The 27,785-nt window shown below is 36.5% G+C and overlaps 2 protein-coding genes across 2 annotated transcripts in view; one reads left to right on the forward strand and one right to left on the reverse strand.

Annotated features, from left to right (window-relative positions):
- Positions 1 to 11,719, reverse strand: part of SPATA17 (spermatogenesis associated 17) — a 93,831-nt gene extending 82,112 nt beyond the window's left edge. The window contains exons 1-3 of the mRNA XM_062573565.1: positions 11,637 to 11,719; positions 6,587 to 6,676; positions 4,376 to 4,457 (exon numbers count right to left, since the gene is read on the reverse strand). Of these exons, the coding sequence (XP_062429549.1) occupies positions 4,376 to 4,457; positions 6,587 to 6,676; positions 11,637 to 11,704 (240 nt within the window). The 5' untranslated portion in view covers positions 11,705 to 11,719. The remainder of the gene's footprint in view (positions 1 to 4,375; positions 4,458 to 6,586; positions 6,677 to 11,636) is intronic.
- A 267-nt stretch (positions 11,720 to 11,986) lies between these two features.
- Positions 11,987 to 27,785, forward strand: part of GPATCH2 (G-patch domain containing 2) — a 124,665-nt gene continuing 108,866 nt past the window's right edge. The window contains exons 1-3 of the mRNA XM_062571806.1: positions 11,987 to 12,206; positions 20,680 to 21,393; positions 26,719 to 26,780. Coding sequence (XP_062427790.1) covers positions 12,151 to 12,206; positions 20,680 to 21,393; positions 26,719 to 26,780 — 832 coding nt within the window. The 5' untranslated portion in view covers positions 11,987 to 12,150. The remainder of the gene's footprint in view (positions 12,207 to 20,679; positions 21,394 to 26,718; positions 26,781 to 27,785) is intronic.

Here is a 27,785-nt window from a genome sequence, read left to right on the forward strand (position 1 = left end):
TTTTAATTGAAATTTCTACGTTTAAAAATGATCATTGGATTTCTGTCCCTCGAGTGATTAAATTAAGCAATCTCACATGATTTTGTTTATTCTTCTTATATTTGAAGGCTCTAAGCTCTTAGGTCTGAATTCATCGTATTTCCCTCAAGCACCTAACTTGGAGACGTAATATCATCACGCTCTTCATGTCAACAGTACTGAAAGACAAGTGGAAGTATTTGCATTCTGGAGCTGTCAAAGATTTGAAGAGCTCTGCAAATGCATCTCCATCTACTTTTTACAGAGATAGTCAATGGCAAGTAGGCTCCTAACCTACGTACTGAAGTTACGTGTGACAAATTCAGGCCTTACTCTCACGCTACTTAACAAGGTCACTCACATCAGAAAGATGAGCTGAAAGGCCTGTGCAAATGGATTTGCCCTCTGTTTTCTATTCCCAGTTAGAGTAAGATGTTCTAACTCTGCTATTACAAGTGCTTGAGAATGTATTCATCCCTATTCACAAAAGCACTGGCATAACTCTGTGCTTCAACTCAATCTATACTTTTGTGTCTCCCCAGTAAAGACTCGTTTCTGAACTGGAGCCTTCCTATCCAGTTCTGAACTATTTTTTGTACTTATCTCTGAAATTAACATATAAGTCCCCCTACTAATTCATTTTAAAGGCTATAATTCCAAAATATATTTGGAGCTTTTGTGTATAAATTGCTGTACTGCCCTTAATCTACTTTCTCCTCTTCTTACTATTTAAAATTATGTTTGGGCTCTACCTACAAAAGAAACATGACCTGTTCCTGATAAGTCTTTTTATTATTTACAAAGAAAATTCAAAGTGACAATTTCCACAGCGAAGCAGAAATTTGACTGAGAGAAGACTCAGAGAAGGCACCAACATGTGGCCTAAGTTCGGAACAGACACTTTTTTGTACAGTGAATAGGCATTTGCCAATGTATTCCTATTGGATTGGGATTATTTAAAACTAGTTACTGAGTTGAAGCTAAAATATTTAAGAAGCCTCATCAAATAGTCATTTTTTTTCAAATGCAGCTCCTTCCAAATTGAGCTGATGTCCATCTTGCACATCAACCTGATAACTGAAACGTGGAATTCCATTTTCCTTAACAGGTGATTTCTTGTCTTTAAGAATTAAAGTGAAACATTGATATATAGTTTTATTTATCTTCTGGTGTTTATTTGATTCTAAAATTCCTCCTCTACTGCAGGTCATGCAAGACTTTAAGAATCCAGGACTATCAATATAATTAAAGTATTAAGAAAACTATTATGAGCTCAGTTCTTAATTTTAACTTGAGACTAATACTAAAGAAAAAAGTTTTTTACTGAATTGCTTTTAAATATCTATGTTTAAAATATAGACAGATATATGTAGGCATATAAAGACCATAAAGAGTTTGTATGTATGTGTTTTAACAATCACAGGAAGAGGCACTAGAGGAGTAAGAAATGAAATACTAGTAGTGATGCACATATGGACAGCCAATCTGATGAGCCTCAGCCTTTGTTATTTTCCGCATCAGTACCACTCACATTTCACAGTTTTGAATATAATCATTAAAATGATTTATTATCAAGTAATCATGGGTATTTTGTACATATGCTTTGCCTTGTTTGCTGGCAGCAGATACCAATTCAGTCATTATCAGCAGACAAATTTTAAAGTGACCAAATTTTTTGTATTTAAGAAACTATCATGTCAAATATAGCTTTGTGTTTCATTATCAGGAGTCATAACAACAGTTTATTAAGATGATTCAGCACAAATGTTAACTGATCTTTTAACTTAAAAGTTGCCTTAAGCTGCTAAAAAGATTTTTGTTTCATTTTAAAATGTTACAAATTTAACCAGTCATGATCAAGGAAAGATAGCACAACAATGAATGTAGGGAATGAACTTAAACTTTTTATCTAAGTCCGAACTCCAGATAAAGAATATGGAGTATAGCGGTCTAAAGGGAGAAAGGTGCCTTTTCATGTGCTACTTGCATGGCTTCCAGGTTGGCCTCCACATAAGATTGTGAAATTTAGTCCTCTTCAATCAAAAAGATCACACAAAATGAAGTATTTGAGCAAAAAGGCTTTCCAATGCTGACTGCTGTACAACTCATAAGCTTGCTAATAAGTTTCAAATTCTCTAAGGCCATTGCTAATTCTGGATAACTGCTGCTATCCAGAAACAGAAAGGATTCACGACTAGATTCAGAATGTGTGTTTTTATTTTTTGTCCTACGTTATTCCATGGATTTGTCAGGGGCTTATCAGTTATGCTTATCTGAGTAACTACATCTTAAACTAGGCTTTATAGGTCTTTTTTTTTTCAGACACTATATATGTTAAAATATAAAACTGAGAGGTTTTCTGATGCTAGTTATTTTGGCTTGGTCATTACAGAGAATCTATGTTAATTTGAAAGACTCCTTTGTCTCAAAACCAAACTGTTAGAATATTTTTTTAAATGGTGGACAAAAGAAGAAAGAGGTAATAAAATAAAGAGATGAGATTTCATGGAATCATAGAATAGTTGAAGTCAGAAGGGACCACTGGAGGTCATCCTGTGATGGGACACCTAATGCAAGGTAACATTGTAGGCTGACTCTCTGGGTAGAATTATCTTGCCATCTCAGCTAAATGGCACCACGCAGAACAGTGCAATGCACAGTAGGCATGGTGATGATATGTTCTTTCGGTATCTTACTTGGGCACTGCAGTTTTTACAACCCTCACACAAAAATAAGTGTCTGAACTAATATCATTCTGATTAAAACAGGAAAGTGATTACTATCTACAAAGAAGTTTGAACATTCTCTGTCCAAAAGATAGCTCCTTAAAATTTTTTTTGACTGAAAAACATAGAAAGACTACCATTAGATTTTTGTCCTGCTTAAGGCCTCATAATGACCTGATGATCAGATGCCAGAAACTGACACCGACGATTCTTATTTTCAAATCTTGAAAGGCACAGAGACACGCAAATCACCCTGCCTCTGAAGGACTAATCCACAATGTTTTAACTGTAAGAAATGTAGAACTTGAGAGAATCATGAGATAACTTGGCCTAAAACTCTGTCTGAAGTATATCTAAACCACCCATGACAAGCATTTTTCTAAACTGCTCTTAAAAATCTGCAGTAGATGGGGTTCTACAACATCTTTGTCAGCTTGTGTCAATGTTTCAAAGTAGATTGATTTCATCCTTCTTTTTCCCAGTGGCTCCAAGGGTGCTCTCTTTCTATTAACAATTTCAATATATACAACATTATCATGTCTCTCCTCTTCCACAGGAGTTTTTTTCCAGATTAAACAATCCTTCCCTAAACTCAGGGATAATTGACAGACAGCCCACTTTTTTTTCAGAACAGAATTCAATCCAAGCATGCAGCTATCAACTCTGCATGCAAAAATTAGAGTATTGTAGAAGACAGAACGAAAATCTTAGCTTGGAAGGATGACTCATAGTTTATTAGTTAGGAAATGTAAGTTTGAAGGGGTAAAACCTTTAATTAAATTACTGATAGACTTGTTGATAAGCACACAAGTTTTCAGACACACAAGTCTTTAGGCTTGAAAACATAGTTTATTAGGAGGAATAGACTTAAGCATATAATATGAGAGCTACTACTGCTCAGATATTTTGATTTACCTGTTTTAAATGAAAGACAATAATTTAGCTTTAACAAAACTAATCAAGATTAACTGATGTACAAATTCAAAAACTATTGTAATGTAAAATCTTAGCATAAATTGATAAATTAGTGAAGTAAACAACTTATGAATTTTTTTTTTGTTTTATGCTAAAGGCAAATTAGCTTCTTTTTAATCTCCTAAATCTCTTAACAGAGATTTTAGCTACTATGCTATCATACATTTTTGCTATCTTCAAGTCCATAAAGGGAATTAGTATTGACTGTGATCTGCTGTGTGCCTTAAGGCAAAACCTTAAATATTTCAAGGTTCATTAAGTAAGAAATTTAAACCACTAAAACATAGAACAGTAATGTGTAGAAACATTGGCTTATTTTATTTTAAGAATTAAAAGTTCTGCCAGGAAAAAAAACATCTCCAAAAGCTTCAATCCTGCAATTAGCATCATGTAGGCAGGCTTCTGCATGAGCAGCGCTCATTGCTGGTTTGGGGACTAATGCTCCAGAGCTGCAAACACTTAGGCACTAACTTAACATGACCATCATGAGTAGGCTCACTGAAATTAATGGTGCTTTTCATGGTAGTAAAGTTAAGTATGCTTATGTTTGAATACAGGATCGAATTTCAGCTTTTTAATTTCAGGATGAGTTAACGTATTACTTTATACATGTGCTATAATAGATGCAAACAAAATTTTAAAAACTTTTTTCATACCTCCACCATTTTTCTGAAGTATCTTCTGCCTTGATAACCTCTCCACCACTTCTGTATAATAATTATCACATTGTTCAAATACCTAAAATGAAATATATTTACAACACAATAATTATATTGAAATATTATTAAAATATAACTGTAAATACTTTACTATTTTGCAATATTAAAAACAATATACAGTGTATTAACCAAACTTACTCCAAAATAGGGCCGCTACAAACATACTCTTTACTTAAAAGTATATGTAGACATGCATACAGAAACATATTTATAAACTACTATGTGAGATATATATACCATACATGTGATATATATATAATATGTACCATATATATACATACACACACAAACTCACACACACTTAGCTTTTTGAATAAATGGGTCACTGTAAACATACTTACATACTCTTCCAGTTATCATTACAAAAGATTTATGAAATAGCCTTAAGAACATAATGTGCATGATAGTTGATTTTATTTTCAAAAATGGTTTTAACCAAACATATCTGACCAGTTCAGAAACTTTTCAGTTATATGCAAAATTTCCACTGCTTACAGTTTTTAGATATTTGACAAAACCCTTAGTTATTGGAATTTTAGACTACCTTTTTCCTCATGTAATATTAAGAGCATGTAAAATTAGTTGTAAATAAACCTTTACTCTGTCCTTATCATAGATACTTTAATATGCTTCTGAAAATCCTATAAATTATGTCTGATATCAATTTTGCATAAAAAATACAATCATTATTTTGGGACTGTTCACAAAAAGCTATGTGTTGGGACACTCACAGCACCTAACTATGAACACTTAATTTAGAAACCTTGCAGTACATACAGCATAACTCATTGAAAGTAGGCTTTTCTAACAGGTGATTAAGAGAACCTAAATGAGAGACTAATTCAGAGCACTTACAACTGACTGTATATTGAGCCAGTGCTCTCACGTTAGATACCACTTCCAACTTTGGAAAGAGGACACTGAGCAGGATCAGTCTGTACACAGTGGCAGAGAAAATCCTCTTCCACACTTCACTGGTTTAGTTCTTGCATACTCTGGGTCATTACAATTTACAAATGTGTGTTTAGGAGAGTGTTTTCCTACAGAATAGACTGACAAATACACTCAGGTTTTCAATTTCCTCCACAGCATGCTATTGTTGCTCATGTGCTGAGAATCCAGGGGAACAGTTTGCCTAATCAACCCTCTGTCTTTGTAGGGGCCTCTGACATTGATAGCATACATGATACTCCTTTGAGAGCTGAAATACCACATTTGTTTGCCTACCAAACACTTGCATGTGATGACTACATCCCATAACGACACCCCTGAACCAGCAATGGACAACGGATTATTGGTGTTTTTTAACAAATGCACAGAACAGCTATAGGTTATCTTTTATGAAAGAAATTTTGGCCATTAAGTGATTAATTTTATTTAGCCTAATAATTCTTCAGGCTTTTTACATTACATCCAGGTGATACATAATGACTTGTGACAAGCTAGATAATGTAAAAATCCCACACAGTCTTAATTTTTATGAAGATAGAGAACTTTAAGCAAGTAAGTCAATTACTTGGGCTCATGATTATAAAATAGGGAGGAGGGCCAAACATCTTAATTATTCAATTATATTATTTTTCCAAAAAATTAACAACGTCTTATATAGCAGTTCATAGAAGAAACTATTTCTTCAGTGATCCTTATTTCAAAAACGGAGAAAATTATGTCAAGAAAGACTTAAAAAAAATCTTTTTAAAGATTTTTAAAAATTTACTTTTGTCAAAGTAAATAAGTAGAACTTATTTTTCTACAATGAGAGTCCAGCTACTGGCACTCACTAGGCAATTTTTCTATAATGTCTACAATAGTCGAGGTCAGAAACGTCTCTGCACACAACATATATGAGGTACATCCCTTTTTTTTTTTCAGTCATGCCAAGATTTCTTAAACAATACTGCCCATCTGTCTTGAAAAAGTAACTGTTTCCATGCCACTTATCAGTGTCATGTCATTTTAATCACACGCAGTTCTGAAAATCAAAAATTACTGTTTTTTGCAGTGGTAGAGCATATGTTTATTTCTATATAAAAGCAGAATAATGGTTAGATTTTTTTCAAAATCCTTCCATTTTCTTAAAGCCAAGCAATACCATTTGGAAAAAAATTAAAGATTGAAATACAGAATAAAATTGGCTAAACATACTACCTGATATAAGCTCGGACTCTGCATCCTCGAAACCAGCTCTGGATTTTGACAGCAGCTTTGTACTCTTTCTTTCGGTATTCATCTATAGATCTGAAATCAAAAAATACTAAAAAAGTAGTAAATGTTTTTATAGTAGATATAGAAAATATAAAAAGTAATATTTGTCAGCATGATAATCTAGTATCAAAATAAAAAGGCTTCTAAGTATTTCTTTTACTGTTGCAGCTAATGATCTTTTTCACTAGGTTTTTTCTCCTGTAACTAAAATTTTAATTCTATATAGTTCAATCAACATAATTTAAATTAATTGCATACCATAAAGTCCCCAGTAGAGGAGTGGTCACTTGAGAGGCTGTACTCAAGTTATAAAGATTTTAGAATCGAAAACAGAAAATGATCTAAATATGGAGCATAAAAAAATAAATTTATAAACTTTACTAGGAATGGAGAAAAAGGAAAAAGAACATCACAGAGCCTCAGAACAATACAAAAAGTCATAAAGTAACCTAAACCATTCCACCTAAATGCTTATTATGTCAACAAATTCTTAAAAACAATAACGAAAAGTAAGTATCACTGTAAGCGGCTTCAATGCTAGAGTATCTGCAACTTGCAGATGACATAAGTTTTGGGAGAGTGTGCTTTTTACTCGTTTATAATACTGAATATCCATGTCAGCGTGTCAGGGACTTCTTTTGTTGTAGGTGAAAAATATAGATAATGTTCTAATGATATCTAGTCTTGAATTATAAAGAAATCCTATATACAAAATTGGATATCTACAGGAGTGTTAAATAAATTAACCATAGTCAATATTAGAATGATAAATGTCAATTACATTAATAAGAACTGAATATTAGGAGTAAGATCTAGTTCAAATACATTTTTATGACCTATGCAAAATATTTTACTTGCATATTAGCTATATATTATCACTAAAGAGTGATAACATCAGTAAAGGTGACAGACCTTGATTGTAGGGTTTTTTAATGAGTATGAATTTAAACTGATCTTGTAGGATAAAAGTAGAGAATTTAGACTTTAACCAGTCTTTTAGGAAAGAATTTAAAGAAGAGAAATATGAAGAAGAGGAAGAGATGACTGAAAAAGTGAGAGATAAATGTAAGAAAAGAATATTGTGAATTGGAGCATGGAGTAACAAAAACATAGAAAAGAGATAAGATGCAGAAATTTCCGAACTTTAGAAGGCCTGGAATATCAGGATATGAAATATGAATGTTGCACAGAAGCAACAATAAGTCAGGGAAGAGATCTGAAGAAGAACTGGGAAAAAGGGACGTTGGTAAATAATTTGGACAGATTCTGAATGGAAGATCATGGGGATCTTTAGCATGGGATTATACTAGTCAAAACAATTATATTTTAATTTTCATGAAAATTTTACTGTCATATTCTTATTAGGAATATTTTAACAAATAGTTTACTTTGTTACACCTCCCACAGAATAACAATTAGATTAATATTAGTTAGCCCTCTAACGATCTGCATGTTGTGTCAATACTAGTTGCCTTGGTAAACACTAACAAGAGTCATTTGTATCTGATAACTGCATATTATCCTCATTACTGATTTACTACTTTCATGTCTCTTTACTAGAGGGACATTAGCTCCGTTCATTTTGTATCTGCTGCTGCAGCGTGTGCTCCCACATCACATTATATGGACATGAACACAGGTTTTCATTGTCACCTGATATGCATCAGACCCATTCTGATAGCTGGAAACTGCAGAAAACAAACCAGCCTTTTACTAAGACCACAAAACAAGTCAATACCAAAGCTGGCATTTATAGTAAGGAGCTCTGTTGTTCCTTTCTTGGACAGTTTCCTAGACTTCACAGGAAGCAGACACCTCCAGAAAACTCCACTCCAAGGTAAATGAGTTTGATGAAAAATGTATGAGCAGCTTGGCCCTGGCTAGGCAGCCACAATTACAGCCTGGAAATGTAGCAGACATGGAACTAGCCTAGGCTAAGTTCTGAGATATTAGTTGCAAAGCCAATCCTACCTACTTGGCAATGGCCAATGACAATGGTCTGCTTCTGCAAGAGCAGAAGCCCTCTTCTCTATTATTCCCCGTTAGCTGCCTAGTCAGGGTGTTGTCCTGCCTAGCTGAGTCAGTTTACAAGTCCCTGTAAAGCAGACCAACAACAGGCTTGTTTTTCTTACACTACAGTTCCACAAACATTTTCAATTAACAATGCCAGCAAACGGAGTCATTCTGGGTTTAAGTTGCTCAAGCTGGTATTTGCCATTTTGATCAGATTGCATGGTTACCATACATTCTGTATTAAGCTTTTAGATGGTCACAAATACTTCTCAAAGACTTTACTGAATGTTACATAGGCACACTCAAGGTCAACATCTGACATACAGATGTTACAGCGTATAAAAGTAGACTATTGAAAGAGTAAGTTATAAAATTGTTAATGCATTCTCATCATGTAAGCATTAATCAGATCCTCTGCATTTTAATGCTTATTCTAAGAGTGTATTTCTCAAGGTATTCCCATTGGGCCATTGTTGGGAAAGCCGTTCCCTAAAGAGACACAGAATCACAGAATGGGTAAGGTTGCAAGTGACCTCTGGAGATCATCTAGTCCAACCTCCCTGCTCAAGCAGGGTCACCTACAGCATGTTAGACATGGTCGCATCCAGGCAGGTTTTGAATATCTCCAGAGAAAGAGACTCCACAACCTCTCTGGGCAACCTGTTCCAGTGCTCTGTCACTGTCACAGAGAAGAAATTCCTCCGCATATTCAGGCAGAACTTCCTGTGGTTCAGTTCAGACACCTTCCTTAAAAAGACACCATGATTTTAGGAGTCCCTGTACCTCTGACATAAATGGCATTCTGCATAAAGAATGTCAGGAACATTATTAAGATCAGAAGAACATTTGTAAATCTAATCACAACCAACAGGCAAGATATTGCAGTCATCAGCCTGCCCTGATCCTTAATGGAACAGAGGTAGAGTCCTAAAATAGCATGTGCATTTTGAAAGATAAAGAAAGTTTTCTAATTTGGGGACGTAATTTAAGCACTCAATTACCGTGTGGCTCCTGCAGCAGTTAAGTATTAGCAAGAGCACTTCATTTCCACAAGGATCTGTTTATGTCAGGCTGTGTTAGATGTTCTGTATGTTCTACACAGCTCTGTATTTAGATCTTGATAGACAGATGAAGAGACATTTTTATTTTGTCTTAAAATGTGTTTGATACATATGCAAGTAAATCCTTCAGGTTTAACCCTTGCAAACAAAGCAACTTTATTTGCAAACAAGACAACTCCTATAAGGTAAATACTTGGTAATCCATATTCTGCTGCACTTTACGAAGATTTAAACTAAGGCAGATGTAAAAACACTTTGAAGCCAAAAGTTAATTTGTTAAGTTTAAAAGTTAAATACGGATGTATCAAAAGCAATACACTGGATAGTCTGATTGGTTTTAGGATTTTACTGACAGCTTCACTGAAGTCCAAGATTCTCACCCGAAAGAACAAAGATAAGATTACTGATCAGACGTTCAGTGGCAAAACCAGAGTGTTCGAAGTATCTCATTTAAGTTCTCTGATGATGGTCTATGAATTTCAATAAACTGATGGATTATAGTCTATTCTTAAAAAAGAAACAATTCAGTTTTTGAAAGCTGTGCCAAAAAATCTCCAAACATCAAGCATGCTGCCCTCAAATAGATTTTCATGTTTGGCTCAGCCTGCACTTTCTAACCTGAAATATGTGAAATACAGGTATAATCTGCTGTAACTGATGCTCACTTAGCGAACTGCTGTGCGTACAGCCACGAGAGTACAAACTAAAGTTCAGGGAAAGAACAGGAAAACAGTATGCTTCATACTCACAGAGTTGAACTCTGTGTAACTTTTAGCAATGTTATAGAGCTTTATTCACACTATTGAGTTGTAATTGGTTTCTAAAATGAATGAGTCAATGAACAGTAAAAAAAAACATAGAACTAAACATTTATTGTTTGGATATTAACATTATATGCTTAATAACAGCAACAATGTATTTGTATAAAAGGATTTACAGTAGAAATCCATTAAATATTAAAGTAAGTGTTAAAACATTTATTTCTTAAAATCTGATCTGTGAAAAGTTGGCCTCCACCTTACAAAGAAATGAGCAGCACAAACTGCTTCTCTTAGTCAAGAGAATGGTAACAGATGATTTGATCAGTTTGCTACTCCGTAATGCAGGAGATTTCCGATCTTTAGCAGGAAAAGCATCTCTTTAATTTAGTACAAAAATACAAAACTATCCCAAGCTGCATAATCTATTTCGGAAATACATCTCAGTTTTTAACAATGTTGATAATAAACAGCAACTCACTTGGAAGCTGAGGGATTCTGTCACTTAATAAAAAAAAAAAAAAAAAAAAAAAAAGTGGTCTCTTTTGACAAGGTAAGCTAAATCTCCAGGCAAAGTTACAAATTCAAGCCACATGAGCAGGTGTTTGTAGTTTATGTGTATTACATAGGGATTTATAACGTATAAATTCCCGTGATAAAATAGTTATGAAGCGCTAACATTAAACTCATTCTGTTCCAAGAGCAACTAGGGACAGACAAATCAAGAAAGGCACAGCATGAAACGCAAAGAGCAGGAGTTTCAGCGACTAACGTCGAGTTTCGGGATGCTACTTTTCCCTCTAACTTAGCAGAGGGTGGGCGAGGATAACGTTTTCGGGGTATGACCAGGCTCCCTTAAAAACACGGGGGGCTCAGGCAGCGGCGCTCGCCCCCCGCCGTTGCCAGCCGCGGGAGGGCGGTTGGGCGCGCGGCCGGCGGCCGTTGGGGGTGTGGCCCGCGGCCGTCGGGCGCGCGGCGGGGCGCAGGCAGCGCACCCCGCCGCGCCGCCCGCCGGGGAGGGCGGAGGAGCGCCGCCATCTCCTTACGGAGGGAGCCCGGGGGCTGCCGCGGCGCTACGGCGACGAGCGACGAGCGGCGGGCAGCACTAGCCCAGCCCGTGGAGGTGCGTGTCGCCGCGGGCCCCTGCGCCGCCCCCGTTACCTGTTCCGACGGAAACACTCCTCCCGCAGGCCCGGCAGCCTCGCCTGAAGCCTGGCCAAGGTGGCCATGCTTCCCCCCACCTCCCTCCCGACGCCACCACCATGGCAACGGGGCCGTACCACTCCGCGCGGGCGCGGGGGTGGCGGCTCCTCCCGCCGCCCCGCCGGCGGGGCGGAGAGGGCGCGGGCGGCGGCGGGAGCCCCGCGGAGCAGGGCCGCGGGCGGCAGCGGGGTCGCGGCGGGGGACCGCGGCGGGGCGTGCCGCCCGCAGGCAGCGGCCGGAGCGGGAGGGGAGGAGGCGCGATGGTGGCGGCCGGCTTCCTGCTGCTGCTGCAGCTGCTTCCGGGCTCTCATCATGGGGGAGTGAGGAGCAGCTTCGGCCGCCCGCAGCCTCCCTGCCCGGCCCTCGCCCTCCAGCCTCTGCCGCGGCGCCCCTCGCTCCGTCTCCGCTTGCCCCAGTCTCTGCGAAGCGGCGCCAGCCTCCCCGGGGAGCGGCCGGGGGAGGCGCCGGGTTCATGTTCCGGGTCGCTGAGCCTAACCCGACCCGAGCTCAGGCGGCGAGAAAGAGCTGGTGAGGCCGGGCCGGGGGCGGCGGGGCGAGCGTAGGGCCGCTCGCGGGGAGGGGGTGGAGGGATCTCTGCCGTCCGCTCCCCTGCGACGGGGAGTTCAAGCCCGGGGTAAACGGGAGCCCGGCTCGGTGTCGAGTGCGAGGCTTAAAAACTTGGGGAGAAGTGTTTCCGCCGGCCCTCGCAGCGCCCCGGCGGGCAGCGGGTGGGCTGGCCCTCCCCGGCCCGCGCGGCCGCGGGAACCGGCACACTGGTGCTTTTCTTTCCACCACAGTTCTCAGTGGGGAAAGAGGTGCAGGGCCTGGCAGGTGCCTCTCGCATGTCCCACAGGCTCCCTGTGTATATAAGGGAGCAGTGGGCAGGGAGAAGAAACCTTTCTCCTTAATAAAAAGGATAGCAAGCAAATAAAAGCTCCCATCACAAATTTATTACTTTTTTTTTTTAATTGTGATGGTCCTCAAGAGCTACATCCTTTGTGATGTATGCTGCAGAAACATGTAGTTAGGCGTAGTTGTTGTTCTGAAGCTATTAAATTTTGTGTGAAACAAGAATCAACAAGTGTAATTACAACCTGTGAGCAAGGAGCATATATGTAGTAAACCCCCAAATTATATTGAGCTAGAACTGTTTTATGTAGTCTTAAATCTTAGCATAATGATTCCAAATAGCATATTATTTTCATTATGGGACTGTGAAAAGGGAAAATTGAGTAACAGAAAGAAGAGGAAAGACAGGAAGAAGATGTGTTTACAAAAGAGGGGAAAACATGTTTTGTTAGCAGGCCACGGAGTAATAGAAAGACAAGTAGTGGAGCAATTCTTGATGAAAGCAAGATGGTCCAAACAACCATTTGGGAAGCCTTTCACATTCTTCATGAAATGTTAAATGTCTTGTGGCTTTCAAAGCTTCTGTAAACAGTATTTTAACATTCTTAAAATAAGCAGATTGCTTGGAAAACTTCAGGTGGCTATGAAAAATATTGAGACCGCTTAACATGAAATGGAGGAGAAATATGATAAATTATTTTCCCTTTAAGTACTGGTGAAAAGGATGCTGTGGTTTTCCCCAGTTTGTCTCCAAGATGAAAACAGCGAAACCTCTGAAAAATTGTGGTTTATGATCTTATTGTTAGTGTAAACAGCTTATCATTCTTGTGGAAAAACTTCTTTGGTTAAAATTGGTCCTGAGATCATTATATTTTGAAAGTTTGCATTAGTTGCAATGAAGTGTTATATATTCCAACTGATAAATTCTAGTGAATTTCATTTTTATTAACAGTTATGGGGAGGCTTTTTTTTTAATGTTGATGATAGTTGGCTGTAGCCGTAATTGCTGAAAAAAGAAATCTGGGACCTCACTGTATTACGTATACAGGTACCTGAAGGTAGGGAACCCAGATCTTATTTTTTTTTTCCCCCCCTGTGGATGGTGAAGGAGAGAGAGAAGAGCTTAGCATTCAACTTCATTAAATAGTAAGCTCCTTTCCTCCCCTGTTTCTGCTACTTGCACCACTTTTTTCCTGTGGATATTTTCATGACTTTCTTACTCTTTTTTTTTTTTTTTTTTTTTAATTAAAAGGTCTTCTCGAAGTGTTTGTATTTGCTAACATGAAATATATGTGTTAGAAAACGTTTGCTAGTTTTCCTATGCATGTGAATTTGCCTGACATAAATGTAACTTTACTTTTGTTGGTGTAGTTCATAACACTTTCAGAGAATGGTATATGCTGTACTGGCAGAAGTCTTTTATCTCAATACTAATGTGTGTGCAGTAGGAACATTGCCTGAGACGCTCTTTATGCACATCTTTACTCTGAGAAAGTTTTCATTGTAGGCCTGACCTGTCATTTGTCTTCATATTCTTTTATTTTGTGTCCATACAGTCAGTGGCTTTAAAAACAGTGTTCAGCGACACAAGATGTGGGAACTTGACATATTTTTCAGTAACTATCATAAGACAGTTAATAGTTTTGCTTGTCCAAATACACAGCCCAGAGGAATTCAGTACAGAGAAAACAACTGAAATCCTTCTATCTATTAGAATGTTAGTTTAAATGCTATGAAGCTCTGTTAAATCCCTGACTACTCATCGGAGCTGCTGTATTTTCTTGTCCTTGTACGTAAGTTATTTCTGAAGCTATGCTTTAATGGAAATCCAATTTAGAGAAATACGATATTAAAGAAATAAAGTAAAATAGTTTTTCAAGGTGGAGTGCTTGATTTGGAAACACAAGAATTTTAGCTTCCTAAAAACATTAAGGCACTAAATAAGTTAGCAGATCGTCTGCTGTAGAATGAGATTGTTCATTTTGGGGTGTGAAAGCTCCTCTGAAGTTAAGTGTTTTTAATTTTTGAGTACATATGACAACTTAGAAATAGTTTGCGTTTTGGATATGTCCAAATGAGCACTCTGATTCTTCCAATAATGACTTTGATGTTATAGCATATTACCATCATTTGACAGGTCATGTGATTCTCCACCTTGACAATTAATTAATGAAGTCATGCTTCTGTAAAGGGCAAGCATATCAGTAAATGGCAGCAAAGGGATTGTAAGAATTGCTACTGCTCTTGATAAATTACTCCAAATCTTATTTCTGGCTGACCAGTTCATTTGCATTAGAGCTTTATTAAATGAAGCTCATGTCAGCATATTTCTGACTGTATACTATTGCTCTGTACTGAACATTTTTTTTCTGTTAAGTATTAGTGAAGAATGTTGTGTGAAATTTTAATGGGATTTATTGTATTATTGTGCTTTCTTATGCAATCAGCAATTGTAGAAAAGTCAGATGTACTTGCTACAAATTGCCCTGGTGCTAATGTGTAGGAGGATCATCAGCATAAACATGAAAAATTTTTTTGAGAAAAATTCTATTGTTTCTCAAAAACTCACAACTTTTATTGTATAGGTCAAGTGTTAGGGGTGTTTCAAAGCTTGTCTAAAGTCTCTCAAATGCAGAGTTGGTACCAATAATTGATGGGTAGTATGTGTTGGAAAATCCAAAAAAGTTGTTGGCAGTTATCTAAAAAAAAAAAAAAGGAATGGGAGCTGTACCTTTGATAGCAAAGCATTATAGGAAGTAGATGTTTTTTGGTTTTAGCTGAAGAATGATTTTATATATATATATATATAAATTTAAAAACAAAATACTTTTCTATTTCCATTTTGAAAACCAGATTTTTATAGAAATGTAACTTACTGCAAAAAAGGAAAGTTCACATACCTTGAAGATGAAAAATAGCCTAGGGTTTGGTTTTATTTTTCCCTTTTCAGATACCGACATGTTTCAATACGATATTCTGATTTTTCTCAAGAGCCCTAGATTCTTGCCACTGTTCATACTGTCTTATATGAAACTCAGAATAATTATGGTTTTTGTATTCAGTTTCTCTAAGTTTGTCTCTGGTGACACTGGTTTTTGTTTTAATAAAACAAAAAGTTAAATTTGTATTAAGTTTCTTTGATCTGAATCATAAAGCTGCACTGAATGTGTTGCCAGTGCGTTGACTCACTCTTTACAGCAAACACTGGGCAAGATTGTTAGAGGTTAGAAGAGTAGATAACGATACTGCATTTCTACATAGCTTGATAGCTAGCTGTTATGCCATTCAGCAAGGTTTTGTACAGGGACAGATTATTGGTTGTCTTGTATTTTTGTGTAGCTAGTTGATCAGCAGAGAACACTTAAAGATGTAGATAGATGTGGACTGGATGCTTTGGGTTCTCCTCTCAATTGATGGCAAGCGATGACAGGCAAATTTAAATAATCTAGCCCCATTTTCCGTTTCTGATGTGTGCCGTAAGCTTTTACCTAGCTGCATAACTTAGTCTGTCAGTTATTCTCTCATCTACCACAATCTCTCGTGAGTTATTTAAAGCTTTTAATTAAGTTGAGTTGATCCATTTTACTTTCGCATTTACGTATAGCCCAAGGAACAGTGGTACTTCTTTCTTTTTCTTGCTCTTTTGCACGTGTACTTTTTCTTGCTCTTTTGCATGTGTACATGCGCTCTCTTTTAATCAACATTTGTTCACATTCAGCAGTAAAGAAAAGGTCTCAACATTATGTTTCTGAGGCTTTGTGAAAATAACTTCTGACGTAGAGAAATGAAACTCAGTTTAGTAGCTGTCTGAGGTTAAAGTATGACTAGAGCCATGCTATGAGACATCAGAGAATCTATATGAGAGAAGATTATAGAAAATCATGTTTCACAGTCCGAATGTTAATGGAAGTACTTGTTTCTCGTGCTTTTAGTTTGTGATCATCAAGATGGGTTGTGAAGAGAGCAAAAATCATGGTTCTGAGGGAACTGCTTTCCTCCAGACTTATTGTTGATGGTTACCATGCTCTTTTCAGAACTTGAGAGATTTTGTGAGTGGTAAGACCTCTGCATTGTCAGGTATTTTAGGTGGGAACAGAACTAGAAATACGATGCCTGATCACGCTGAAAAAGTAAATACTTATTATTTCAATTAGTGGGTTTAATACTGAATGATATGAGCTATGTTAACTGTTTTGGAGTAGCTAAAAGCAGTTATGTCACTTCCTACAAACACTACTCTTATTGCTGTTTCTGGTAACAGAGGGAGAGGAAATGGGTCAGCCTTTAGTGAACTGCATCAAAATTGCTTCAGGTAAATGTAAAGGTCAGCGTAGGCAAATTGTATTTTCTTACAGTAAAATACTGTCTTCTAGCAGAGACATTACAGTTTATTGCTAGCTGTGGGCTGTTGCTGTAACAGCATTTTTATAGCCTTATGTGAGTCATACTAAACTGTGGCTTAACTTAATATTTTATGTATTTTAATATGTTGTCCTACATTCTCTATTACAAGCTTTAAAATTTCTCATCTTACTGGATGCAGTAGGTACTTGCTGATTACATCCTTAAAACTTTTTGTCTGACTTCCATTATTGTTATTTTTCACACTATTTTCTACACTGATATTTTTACTAAAGCAACATCTATGGAAACAATTAAAACATACTTAATAGCTTTGGAATACAAGGTTGACAGTTAGTTGTGAACAATATTGAAAGTTGTGGAAACTGGAATTATCTTATAAATAGTGCCATAATAAAAATGTGCTCCCAAATTTTAAAAATAAGTTTTCAGTCTAACTGTTCTACCTGATTGCTGTTGCCATTTCTTCTTTAATCATACCAAGAGAATTGAAAGATCCAGTAAAATTAAGCAGAAATGATTTCTTGGATTTTCAGTGTTTAATGTTGATCACTGGCATGTTGAAAATGTGGTGAGGGTAAAAAGCTGAAGTGCAGTGTGTTGTGTATTTTGGGTATATTACAAAGGAGCTTCTGATGTCCCAAATTGATGAAGTAATTCTCGTAATCGTACTAAGGAAGAATGCTAAAGTAATTACGAGTTTGATCTCTCCAGAATATAATGCAGTTAATGCACAGCTATATTATACATGAGATCATGGCTGTAATTTGTAGGGTAAACAAGGTCATTGCCCTGTTACAGCTTTTATTCAATTTAGGTGCTGCAGCTTTGAGATCAATGAAGAGACTTAATATTCAGTGGAAAAGATTAATTGTAGGAGTTCATAAGATTTAAAGTTGCTGTCTGATGGGAACTAACTGCCTTACTGCCCAAGGCCTTTTAAGAATCCTACTATCCCCTTACTTCCAAAACGTTTAAGAATGTTCACTCCTAAGTTTTGTCTTTTGAACTTGTAGCAATTTATTGTGAAATTCAGGATGAAGTTGGATCACATATATGAATGTAAAGTGGATATATTCTAATTGATCTTACAGTATTTCGTAGAACTATAATGGTAACTATACCGCAGTACTCATGCTATTATCTGGAATAAATTGGTATGCCCACTGTAGGAGCAACATTGATTTTGGTGGTTTAGTTATCCATATGGATTAGGGACTGTGACTTGAACAAATTAATCATAAACAGTGGCCTGAGACATTAATATCCCATCTTTCCCTCTCCCTTTACTTTCTGCTACTAGCCCTGCGGCACAATGGGCGGAAAGATCGCATACTCGCTTCTTCCAGTTCACATTCTGGCATGCTAGCAGAAGCCTGTCATCTTTGAGGCAAGTAGGTTTATGCCCACTAGTCAAGTTGCTGGCACACCTCTGCCTGTTTCAGCTCTATTATGGAAATAAAAACCTGTGGTAGAAGGGCTGGCAGGTAGCTGGAGGAAGTAATTTCTCGAACTAACCCAAATAAATCCACTGGAGCACATCTGTCTGAGCCTTATGCTCCTGTTCTATCAGCTCAGAAGTATTAGAAAGCCCATTACATCTTAAGAGCATGGTTTCTGATGTGTACCTGAAAAGATAGCTGTCTTTGCGGGCATTAAAAATGAGGCTAAAGAGACCGATGACCTCTCTACAGTGCAGTTATTCTAGCTGCAGAGAAATATGGGCTAATGTATCTGACTTTGTATACTGTTTAAGCCTCATGTATAAGAAGTCTTGCACAAATACACACAGTCTTGCAATTAGTAGTTAAAACAACTAGTAGTTAAAATTCCTACTACACAAGCAAAAAAACCTGCAATAAATGAAGTATTGAGAACTAAAAGTATGACTTGATTTTAAATCATTGTAATTTTTGTCTCTAAAAGCAAGTCCTGGATTAATTGGCTGTCATTTCTTTTTTTTTTCCCCTCTGAATTTTCTGATAATCATTGCTTTATTTGAAATGTTTTTCGTGTTGCTTTGCGTATCTTGCTTCTGAGAAATATTTTTTGTTATTATGAAGGTTTTGATTCCTGAGAACCAAATGAATTAAGAACTGTGCTGTTCTTCCAGAGCTGTGTGTCACCTTTTAAGAGATTATATAAAGATTCTACTGTACTAAGAATCAAAGAAAATCTCAGATTAAGAAAGAGTAATAGGGCTAGAAATTACAGCAAGTTAGAAACAGAAGTATTAGAAATAAATGCTAAATATTAGAATTCTAGAATTAAATTCTAAATATTAGAAATAAGTGACATAGTTTCAGGAATTCAAAGTGAGCTTCAGCGTACCTCACTCCATTCTTTTGGTGGCCCATATCTTGCAACTGAAATATTTAAAATAAGAGTTTCTGAAAGCCGTTTAAAATGAGAATAGAGTATTTCTTAGGGTAAGATATTTAATGACCAGCTTTAATTTTTTCTTAAATATGCTCTTAAATATTTTTGTTAAATATGTTCCCTCACTAATATTAAAAATTTGTGCTTTGCATTCATGATTGTCCATTCAGTCATCCCATCTGAGCGCCCTGAACATTGAAGTTTGTGCTAAGTTAGAGAACCTATGTGCTATGCATCCATAATTTCTCTCCGCTCTGTGGCTGCACTAATACAGGTAGAAAATTATTCGTTGATGCCTCCATCAGCACTTACTGGAAAACAATGTGAATAGTCTTGCTTTTAAACATCCCTTTACATTATGTACGTGCTTCTCCATATTTATCGGTGTAATGTAGTAATGATCATGAACATTCTTCTCAGGTTTACTTAAAAGAAAGGAGACTTCTGATGCTTTGATGTGAGAATCTGATCAATGTGTTTATAACCAATGGTTATAACCAGTTATAAACCATTATAAACCTTCTCTGTAGAGTTTACCAGCAATCTGTTAATGTCATGTCTTTTTTTTATAATTATGTTCTTGTAATGCATGGGTGAACTTTCTGAAGCATACTGAGTTGAAAATGCTAAGTGCTAGTGAAATTTAGGGAGGGAGGAGAGAAATGTTTGAAAGGATAAGTCCTTAATCAGATATTGTGTGTTTAGGAATTCTTTTTTCTTCTCTTTTCACAAGTGTATGATTCTGTGGAAGTGAGTGCCTGGATGTGGTAGAAAACTTCACATTTAATCCTCTAGAATTACCTGTAGCAGGACATTCTCTCAACTTAATATCACTCTACTAAATCAGTATTTTAAAAAATAAGATAAATATCAGCCATTTGGAAAGACAGAGTTATTCTCTATTAAAAAAAGTAATATAAAATCAAAGAATTACTGTCTTACCTCTACTTTGGCATCAAGAGATAATTATCCTTAAAAATCCTTTATCCTAATGACAACTCTTAAACAGAACTCCATAATGTACTATCAAAGAGGAATATTATGTATTCAGTTTCCCATTCATAAATTTAAAATGTGCTCCCCATCTACACTTATATTGAATGGTCTTTGTCCATTTCAGTTGCCACACTGAATCACTGAAAAACATAAAAATATGATGAGGTAAAATCAAATATAACAATATTAGTAGGATCAAAAGAAAATGAAAGATGCTACTTTTGTTTCCAAGACAGAAATTGGGCATGATGCCTTCTAAAAGTAATGTATATGAGTGTAGGTGTAAATTGTGTAGGATGGGCTGACATTGATACTACATTGCAGACTCAGGTAATTTTGGCAGCTAAGAATGTTGTAGAGTTGACACATCTCTGATTCATTTTTGTTCTGTTTTTTGCTTTCCTGGAAAATACAGGCATTTCAGTAGGACTATGGAGGAGCTAGTCCATGATCTGGTCTCAGCACTGGAAGAAAGTTCAGAGCAAGCTAGAGGAGGCTTTGCTGATACTGGAGATCATTCTCGAAGTGTGTCTTGTCTTCTAAAACGACAGGCAAGAAAAAGGAGGGGACGAAAGAGACGTTCTTTTACCACCCATCATCCTTGGGAGACTGGTCATTGTTTAAGTGAAGGTTCTGATTCCAGTGTGGAAGAATCAAACAAAGACTACAGGGAAAGTCATGCTAATAAGAAAGATCACAGTGACTCTGATGACCAGTTGTTGGTTGCTAAACGTCGACCTTCCTCAAACTTAAACAACATTAGAGGCAAAAGACCGCTGTGGCATGAACCAGATTTGGCTGTTGACAATTTAGGAAACAGAACTTTGCGTAGGAGAAGAAAAGTAAAGCGGATGGCGATAGATCTGCCATCGGAAGTCTCTAATGCACTGACAATAACTCAACAGCAGGATAGCAACAGAGATCAAGAAATGGACAATGACAATAAATCATATCAACATCAAGAGTTTTCTAAGAGCAAAGTGAAAAAAAGAAAAGTAGCTGCAACTCGACATGGACCAGAAATCTTGGATGAGGGAGTAGTTATAGAAAATGAAGAAGTGAACCAAGCAAATAAGGACAAAATGGAGTATGAGGAGCAAAAGGGCTCAGATGAGAACATGAGTGACAGGTTATTCTTTCTCTTACTTCTTACAGAAACTTTGAATAATACTTGTCTGCTTATATTACTGTTGTTAGTGTAGATATTGGCAACCTTTGGAATTCTTTCTAATTTCAGAGTTAAAATGCAAGCATCAGTTGTAATGTTTTAATAAGCTACTCTTAGGGTTCTTTTTCTGCTACATTTGACATATACTATACTGAGTTTAAGATCTAGGAATTCAGATGTAGAATCAAGTGACAGGGTAAACTAAGAAGACAAGTTCTTGAAAGCATACAATCTAATTGTTTCAAGATAAGAAAGACAAGATAGAATACACAAATGATTAAAATGCTTTCCTGTGTGTTTCAACTGGTGACAGTTCTCAGACTTTCACAGGAGAAAACTAAGATTTTTCTGATTTCTAAACATTGATGCTTTGATTGTTATCCCTGTTCATCAGAAGGGTTGTCAGTGTTTAGATTCACCATTCAGACAGTACGTTCTTATGTGTCCTCAGCATAAAAAGTCTGCAGGTTGCCAAGGATATACATCACTTACAAAATGTAAAAACCAATTTACAGTTCAGAAACACCTGAGCTTGCCATTAGAAAAATGGGGGAATGATGACCCTTTGGCAGTACATCTCATCCATCCATTCCAGACAGCAGGCATACTACAATGGTAATTGTTTCCAAAGTACTATTTTGACAGCACAGTGAGGTGTAAGTCATTTTTCCATCATACCCAAGGGGTCTTACCTGCAGGGTCTGGTAAGCCTGATTATGTTTATCCTTTGTGTCTGATTCTGAATGCAGAATTGTCAGCAGGAAAGACTTGTATTAAAACACATACTAGCTCGGTTACTTGACAGCAACAGTATTCCTATTTCTCGTAGACATTTTATCCATACTATTGTCTTTTGATTATTGGATAAGTAGAATTTAAATGTTGGGAAAGTACCTGTGGGTTTTGGCAAAAACAGGCAACTCAGTTACTGTAATGACAGCAGTATAGGTGAGTGACTAACACAAGTTATTGTTAGAAAAGTTCAGAGTCTTTTTATTACATGGTGATTTTGTCTCTCACCTGAGGAAGATGAGCAGTTGAAACAGCCATATGAATGACAAGTCTTAAAGATTGCATCTGTCTTCATAACTTTATTAGGTAGAAGCAGTATTTTTAGGGCAGCCACTTTAACTTCAGACATGTCTCTTAGACAAATAAGTTTGGAGGATGTACTGCCAGGGAGCTTTTAGAAAACTTGTTTCATCTGTACTGGAAATCTGTGTTGCCAAATTGGGTGCCTAAAGATAGGTGGTTTGAAAGTTTCTTTGGAGAAACCATTTCATTGTTTATCATATGTATATTATATTCTTTTTTATTTTAATTTTTAATGATTTTCTGTTAAGCCATAAGAATAACAGTTCTTAAATTCTATGGCTAGCTTCTGAGTGAAGAGAGACATGACCAATATGAAAATCTTACCGACTCTCAAGTGTGTTGCTTCCAGATCAGTCAGACTATCCTTTTTCACTGAAGAAGCATCATTGATTTTAAAATCTGTTCTTCTCTTTGAAATGCCTGATGTTCGTTATACCTAATGTTGTCATTTCTTAAGCTGTACTTCAGAAATTTATCTGTGGCCTCAATAAATAGCCTTTAAAACCAGGTCATCTTCATAGTGTTTTCTGCTCGTGAACATGGTTGAATAATCCATGATTCTGGAAAGCAGTGGTCCTCTGTTCAAAAAGGTTTGGAAATAACTGAATTAGAAAATTTGTTTTCAGAAATGTGATTAGAAACCCATCAGATTTAAGCCTTTCATATGCATACTGTTTCTGAACAGTTTGTATCTGAAACGTTTTTACTAAAGTTTTAAACTAGCTTTGCTTAAATACAGCAATGCCTGTATAGTTAGCTGATATCATTTAACTGGAAGAATAGCAAACAACTACCAAATTCTTTTCTTATGAGATTGTTTTATAAGTAAATGCTGAGATTTTAAAAGAGAATAGGTGTCTTCTAAGACTGCGGAAGACATGCGAGATGCTTTATCTCTCCATAAGACTCATGTTTTCAGCAATGCTTATTGGGAGAGCGAAATACAAAATAAAAAAATGTACAAAATAAGCCTCGTATATTTGTGTGCATGCAAATTAGCGCACCTCCAAATTAGTGATCATTTTTTTTAGTTCAGTTTTAAAAAACAAAAGAAAGCTAATAATTAATCCTGACAGCTGTTCTGTGAAGTAGGAGTTGAATTCCTTGGATCTAAACTGGTGAGGAGAAGGTTGCAGAGTAAATATGCAGTGTAACATTATGTTATTTTAAAATAGCATAATATGTATTTGAAGTGCGCATTAAAAAAGCTTAGTGAGCAAGTAACATTTCTTTGGAGTGTTTTATCAGTACCACACAACAGTAACGCTCTAAGTGCAGGATTCAGTAGTAGTAGTAGGAATCTTCACGCTATTAAAATGTCAGAATCTAAATGATCCCAAAGATGAATTTAGGTGAGGCTACTTTTGAGCCTTAGAACTGTGAGACTTCTGTGATCAGAGCCTATCCATTCCTCATTTTTCTCATCCCCTGTATTTAACTCCTTGGCCAATTTCAATCAAATTTGACAAGGTAGGGTGTTCTGAGTGATGCTTAATTCCTAGAAGCTGTTATAAAGATGACTGAGGAGAGGAGAAATCTAAATTGCCCTCTTTGAGAGACACTCAGCAGCTTGCCCATCACTGAGTACAGTGGCTGATCAATTCCTGAGGATGGTATTAATTAGTAAACAAAGGTCACAAGTCCACAGGAATCCAGGGTGTAGGGCAGCTTGCTTTGATGGTAGACTAATAATAAAAATGATGTCCTTTGCTTTCACAGATGCATAAGTAAAGTTGTGAAATCTAGGGTTTGGGCTTTTTGCAGGAATAGGGGGCAGCAGGAAAGTTTTTTCTTCAGACTTTACCTGCACACCTTGTTCTCTAGCGTCTGTGGAGGTTGTTTTTTTTTTTTTTTTCCCTCCCTGCCCCCCAGAAGTCTTGCTGGAAGAGGGATTTTTGTTACAAAGCACAGAAATTAACAATCTAAAGCACAAAATTGTGTTAAAACTGGAAATAACTTCCATCGTAACAGCTTTCCTGTGTTTAGATAGTAATAAATTAATTTCAGATGTCTTATGTTTATTCAGTTAAAGGACTGTCATGCAGCAATTCTTTGCTGTAATGCCTACCCTGTTTGACTGTGGCTTGAGGAAAGTGAACACTGGCTGCCATAAATATGCCAGGGTTGTAGTTTATGGTTTAAAGAAAAAACAAATGAACAAAACCCTGTTGTTAATTGTACCTCTGAAAACTTCCAGAGTTTATGACTTCATGAACTGACTATTCCTACAGTAAGAGTTATGTGCACATTTAAAGAGTTGTTTTTATTTTTGTTTTTTCGTTTAATGGAAGGAAACTTTCTCTCAAAGTCAGAAATCTTAGTGGAGAAAGCTAAAAGATTTCCTAAATCTTTCATTTAAAAAAAAAAAAAAAAAAAAAAAAGCCTTTAATTAGACAGGAATAAATGGACAGGAAGAATCTATGAAAGAGAGTGTTCGTTTTTTGAAGAAAGATGTATGATATAAAATAGCACACTGAAATGTAAGGACAGTAATGCCATCTATCCTGTAACTGAAGCAAGGATAGGGTGCTTTCTAGACAGAAGGTGCTAGGTTTTACCTAGCTCTACAGTATTAGGAGGTTCAAACCTTGGTCACCTTATTTAAATACAGATCAGTGCTCAATGCTTGTCATGTTTCTTCTATTTAGGGCCATTATCCAAGTTAAGAACTCTTTTAAGTCTCATTTTCTTGTATTATGGATAAGAGGTGGTAGAAGTACTGTTTATGCAGTAAGCATGCATATAAGTAGAAAGTACAGCAAAGGTTAAAAGAACTTATTTTTCAAATACAAAGCTGGGTATATATAAAAATGATAGCTGCAGATAACTGCTTTGTGGCTCCTGATATCATATTTGGTTTTGAATCCTGTTAGAATGCTTCCAAAATGAAGATGTAAAAATAAGTTTAGTTTTGATTAAACATAAATTAGACTCATTTTACATAACTGATTCTAGAAGCTTGAAAGTTATTGAGATTTATCGTTGAGATGAACATTTAAAAATTTTCCTAACTTTAGTAGATATTTAGAAACAAAAATAGAACTAATCTAAATATGCATAGGGAGTAACTAAAAATAATCTACTAAATCAGTTGAATTCAAGTGTAGGACTGTGTGTATGTCATAATTTGAATAAAGGTAGAAATGTCAAAACAGATCTCAGTTTCTTTTTACATAGTTTGTATGCAACATTGAGAGTAGCCATAGAATTTATAACTTATACTTGAATTTGTTAGGTGAACAGAGGTGACTTTTTCAGATCCTCTGCATTATAGGAATAGTATGATTAAATTCTGGTGATTATTATTTCCTTAGTAGAGCTACTCAAACTTTTTTTTTTTTTTAACAAAAAATCCTATAATGTGATGCTCGTCCAATTGCGATCTATGTTATCGAAAGACAAGAGACTATTTCTGTATTTGGAAACAATAGAATATTGTTTGTAATAATATGAATACAACAAAGATGTAAGTATGTTCCCAATTGGAGTTTTCAAATTTAGAGAAGTGTGTGCATGTTGTATGCACATATTTTAATTCTAAGGCCATGACAGAAGTTACAGAAAAGTAAATTATAACTTGCCTTTCTTTTGTTGGTGTTATGATTCTATTGATCATATTCATTTTCTTCAGGGTAAACTGTACTTTGATTTAATAGGCTACCATTTTTGTAAATTTCTTTCTTGCTGAGTAGTATGTAGCGAATCCTGAAGTAGTGTATTTTCCAGAATATTTGCAAATGATGTTTACAAAGGTAATTCTGTCTTCAGACTATTTTATTTCATGTGCTGAAGAAAGGCTTAGATTGCTTTTGATTGAGATTTTTTTGTATTTTTATTGAGTAGTGATGTTGCAGGATCAAGCTGGATTGCACAGCATAAGAAAGAACTAGTGAGTGTTTGATGGAAGCAGATAATAAAATGCATCAATTGTCAGCAGCTCGTTGCAGTTGCATCTGGCTTACTGTCAGGGTACCATTAGATTCCTGTGGGTTTATGTGCCAAAAATAATATGCTTTATAGTTAATGGAACTGGGATATTTGCAGTTTGATTAAAAAATAAAAATCATCTTATTTTCTTTGAGATCTTTGTTGGTCTTAAATTCCATATGAGCACAGCCTTGTCTCCTTAATATTTTACGACTGAAAGATCAATTGTTCTTTTGATCTGTTTCTTTCTTTCTCTTATTACAGTGAATCCAGCAGTCTGAGCAGCAGTGATGCTGGTTTGTTTACCAATGATGAGGGAAGACAAGGTATTGAAACAATCTTTCCCTTCTCCAACCACTCAAAGCACATCAGTTGAAATTCTATAAGCGTTACAAGTTATTTCATAGGTTGATTACTGTATTTCAGTTGCTATTACTATTTTAATGAATTGAAGTATAGCTCTCTTCCAGAGTTTTTGAAATGCTGTGGCAAGGCATCCTAAATCTATCACTAGATTTTTATATAAGTGACTTTAATCTCCAAAAGATTGTATGTGAGCTTACTGTACTGCAAATGTTTTTCAAGATAGCTTTTGGATAGGTTTTAACTCCTCGGTTAATACAGATTTTTCGCAAGACCATATCATAGTACTGCCTTTCAAACTAATTCTGAGTGAGTTTTGGGGGGTTTGTTTGCTTTTTGAATAAATATGGCAGTATTGTGTAGTTTATTTTCATTCAGAGATGCTTTCTAAACAAGGACCAATTTTTTTAGCAGTCTAGGATTGAGATTTGAAGATGCATGCTGTGTAGCGTTTCTCCTCTCTGAAAGATCTCTCCCCAGTAACGTTTGAACAATGTGATGTATCGAAACATTATTCAGTGCTTTAAAGTGCAACAAATATTCAGAACTTTCCTTTTGTATGCATGATGTTCTTATGTCTTTATATGTGTTAGTCAAGTCTATTTGGAGGCCAGTAACTATAGGTGTACTGCAAGGGTCAATATAGGGTCCAGTACTGTTCAATTTCTTCCTTAATGGTCTGGATGATGGGCAGAGTGTACCCTCCTTAAGCTTGTGGGTGTTTAAAAAAAAAAAAAAAAATGGAGGAGTGGCTGATACACCAGATAATTATGTTCCTAGAGAGATCTGGACAGGTTGGAGAATTGGGCAGAGAGGAACCTCGTGAAGTTCAGCAAAGGCAAGTGCGGGGTCCTGAGGGTCTTGCACCTAGGAAGGAATAACCCCATGCATCAGTACAGGCTACAGGCTGACCTGCTTGAAAGCAGCTCTGCTGAGAAGAACCTGGGAGTTCTGGTGAGGCTCAGTGC

The sequence above is a fragment of the Rhea pennata genome, chromosome 3, assembly GCF_028389875.1.
Source record: "Rhea pennata isolate bPtePen1 chromosome 3, bPtePen1.pri, whole genome shotgun sequence".
NCBI lineage: Eukaryota > Metazoa > Chordata > Aves > Rheiformes > Rheidae > Rhea > Rhea pennata.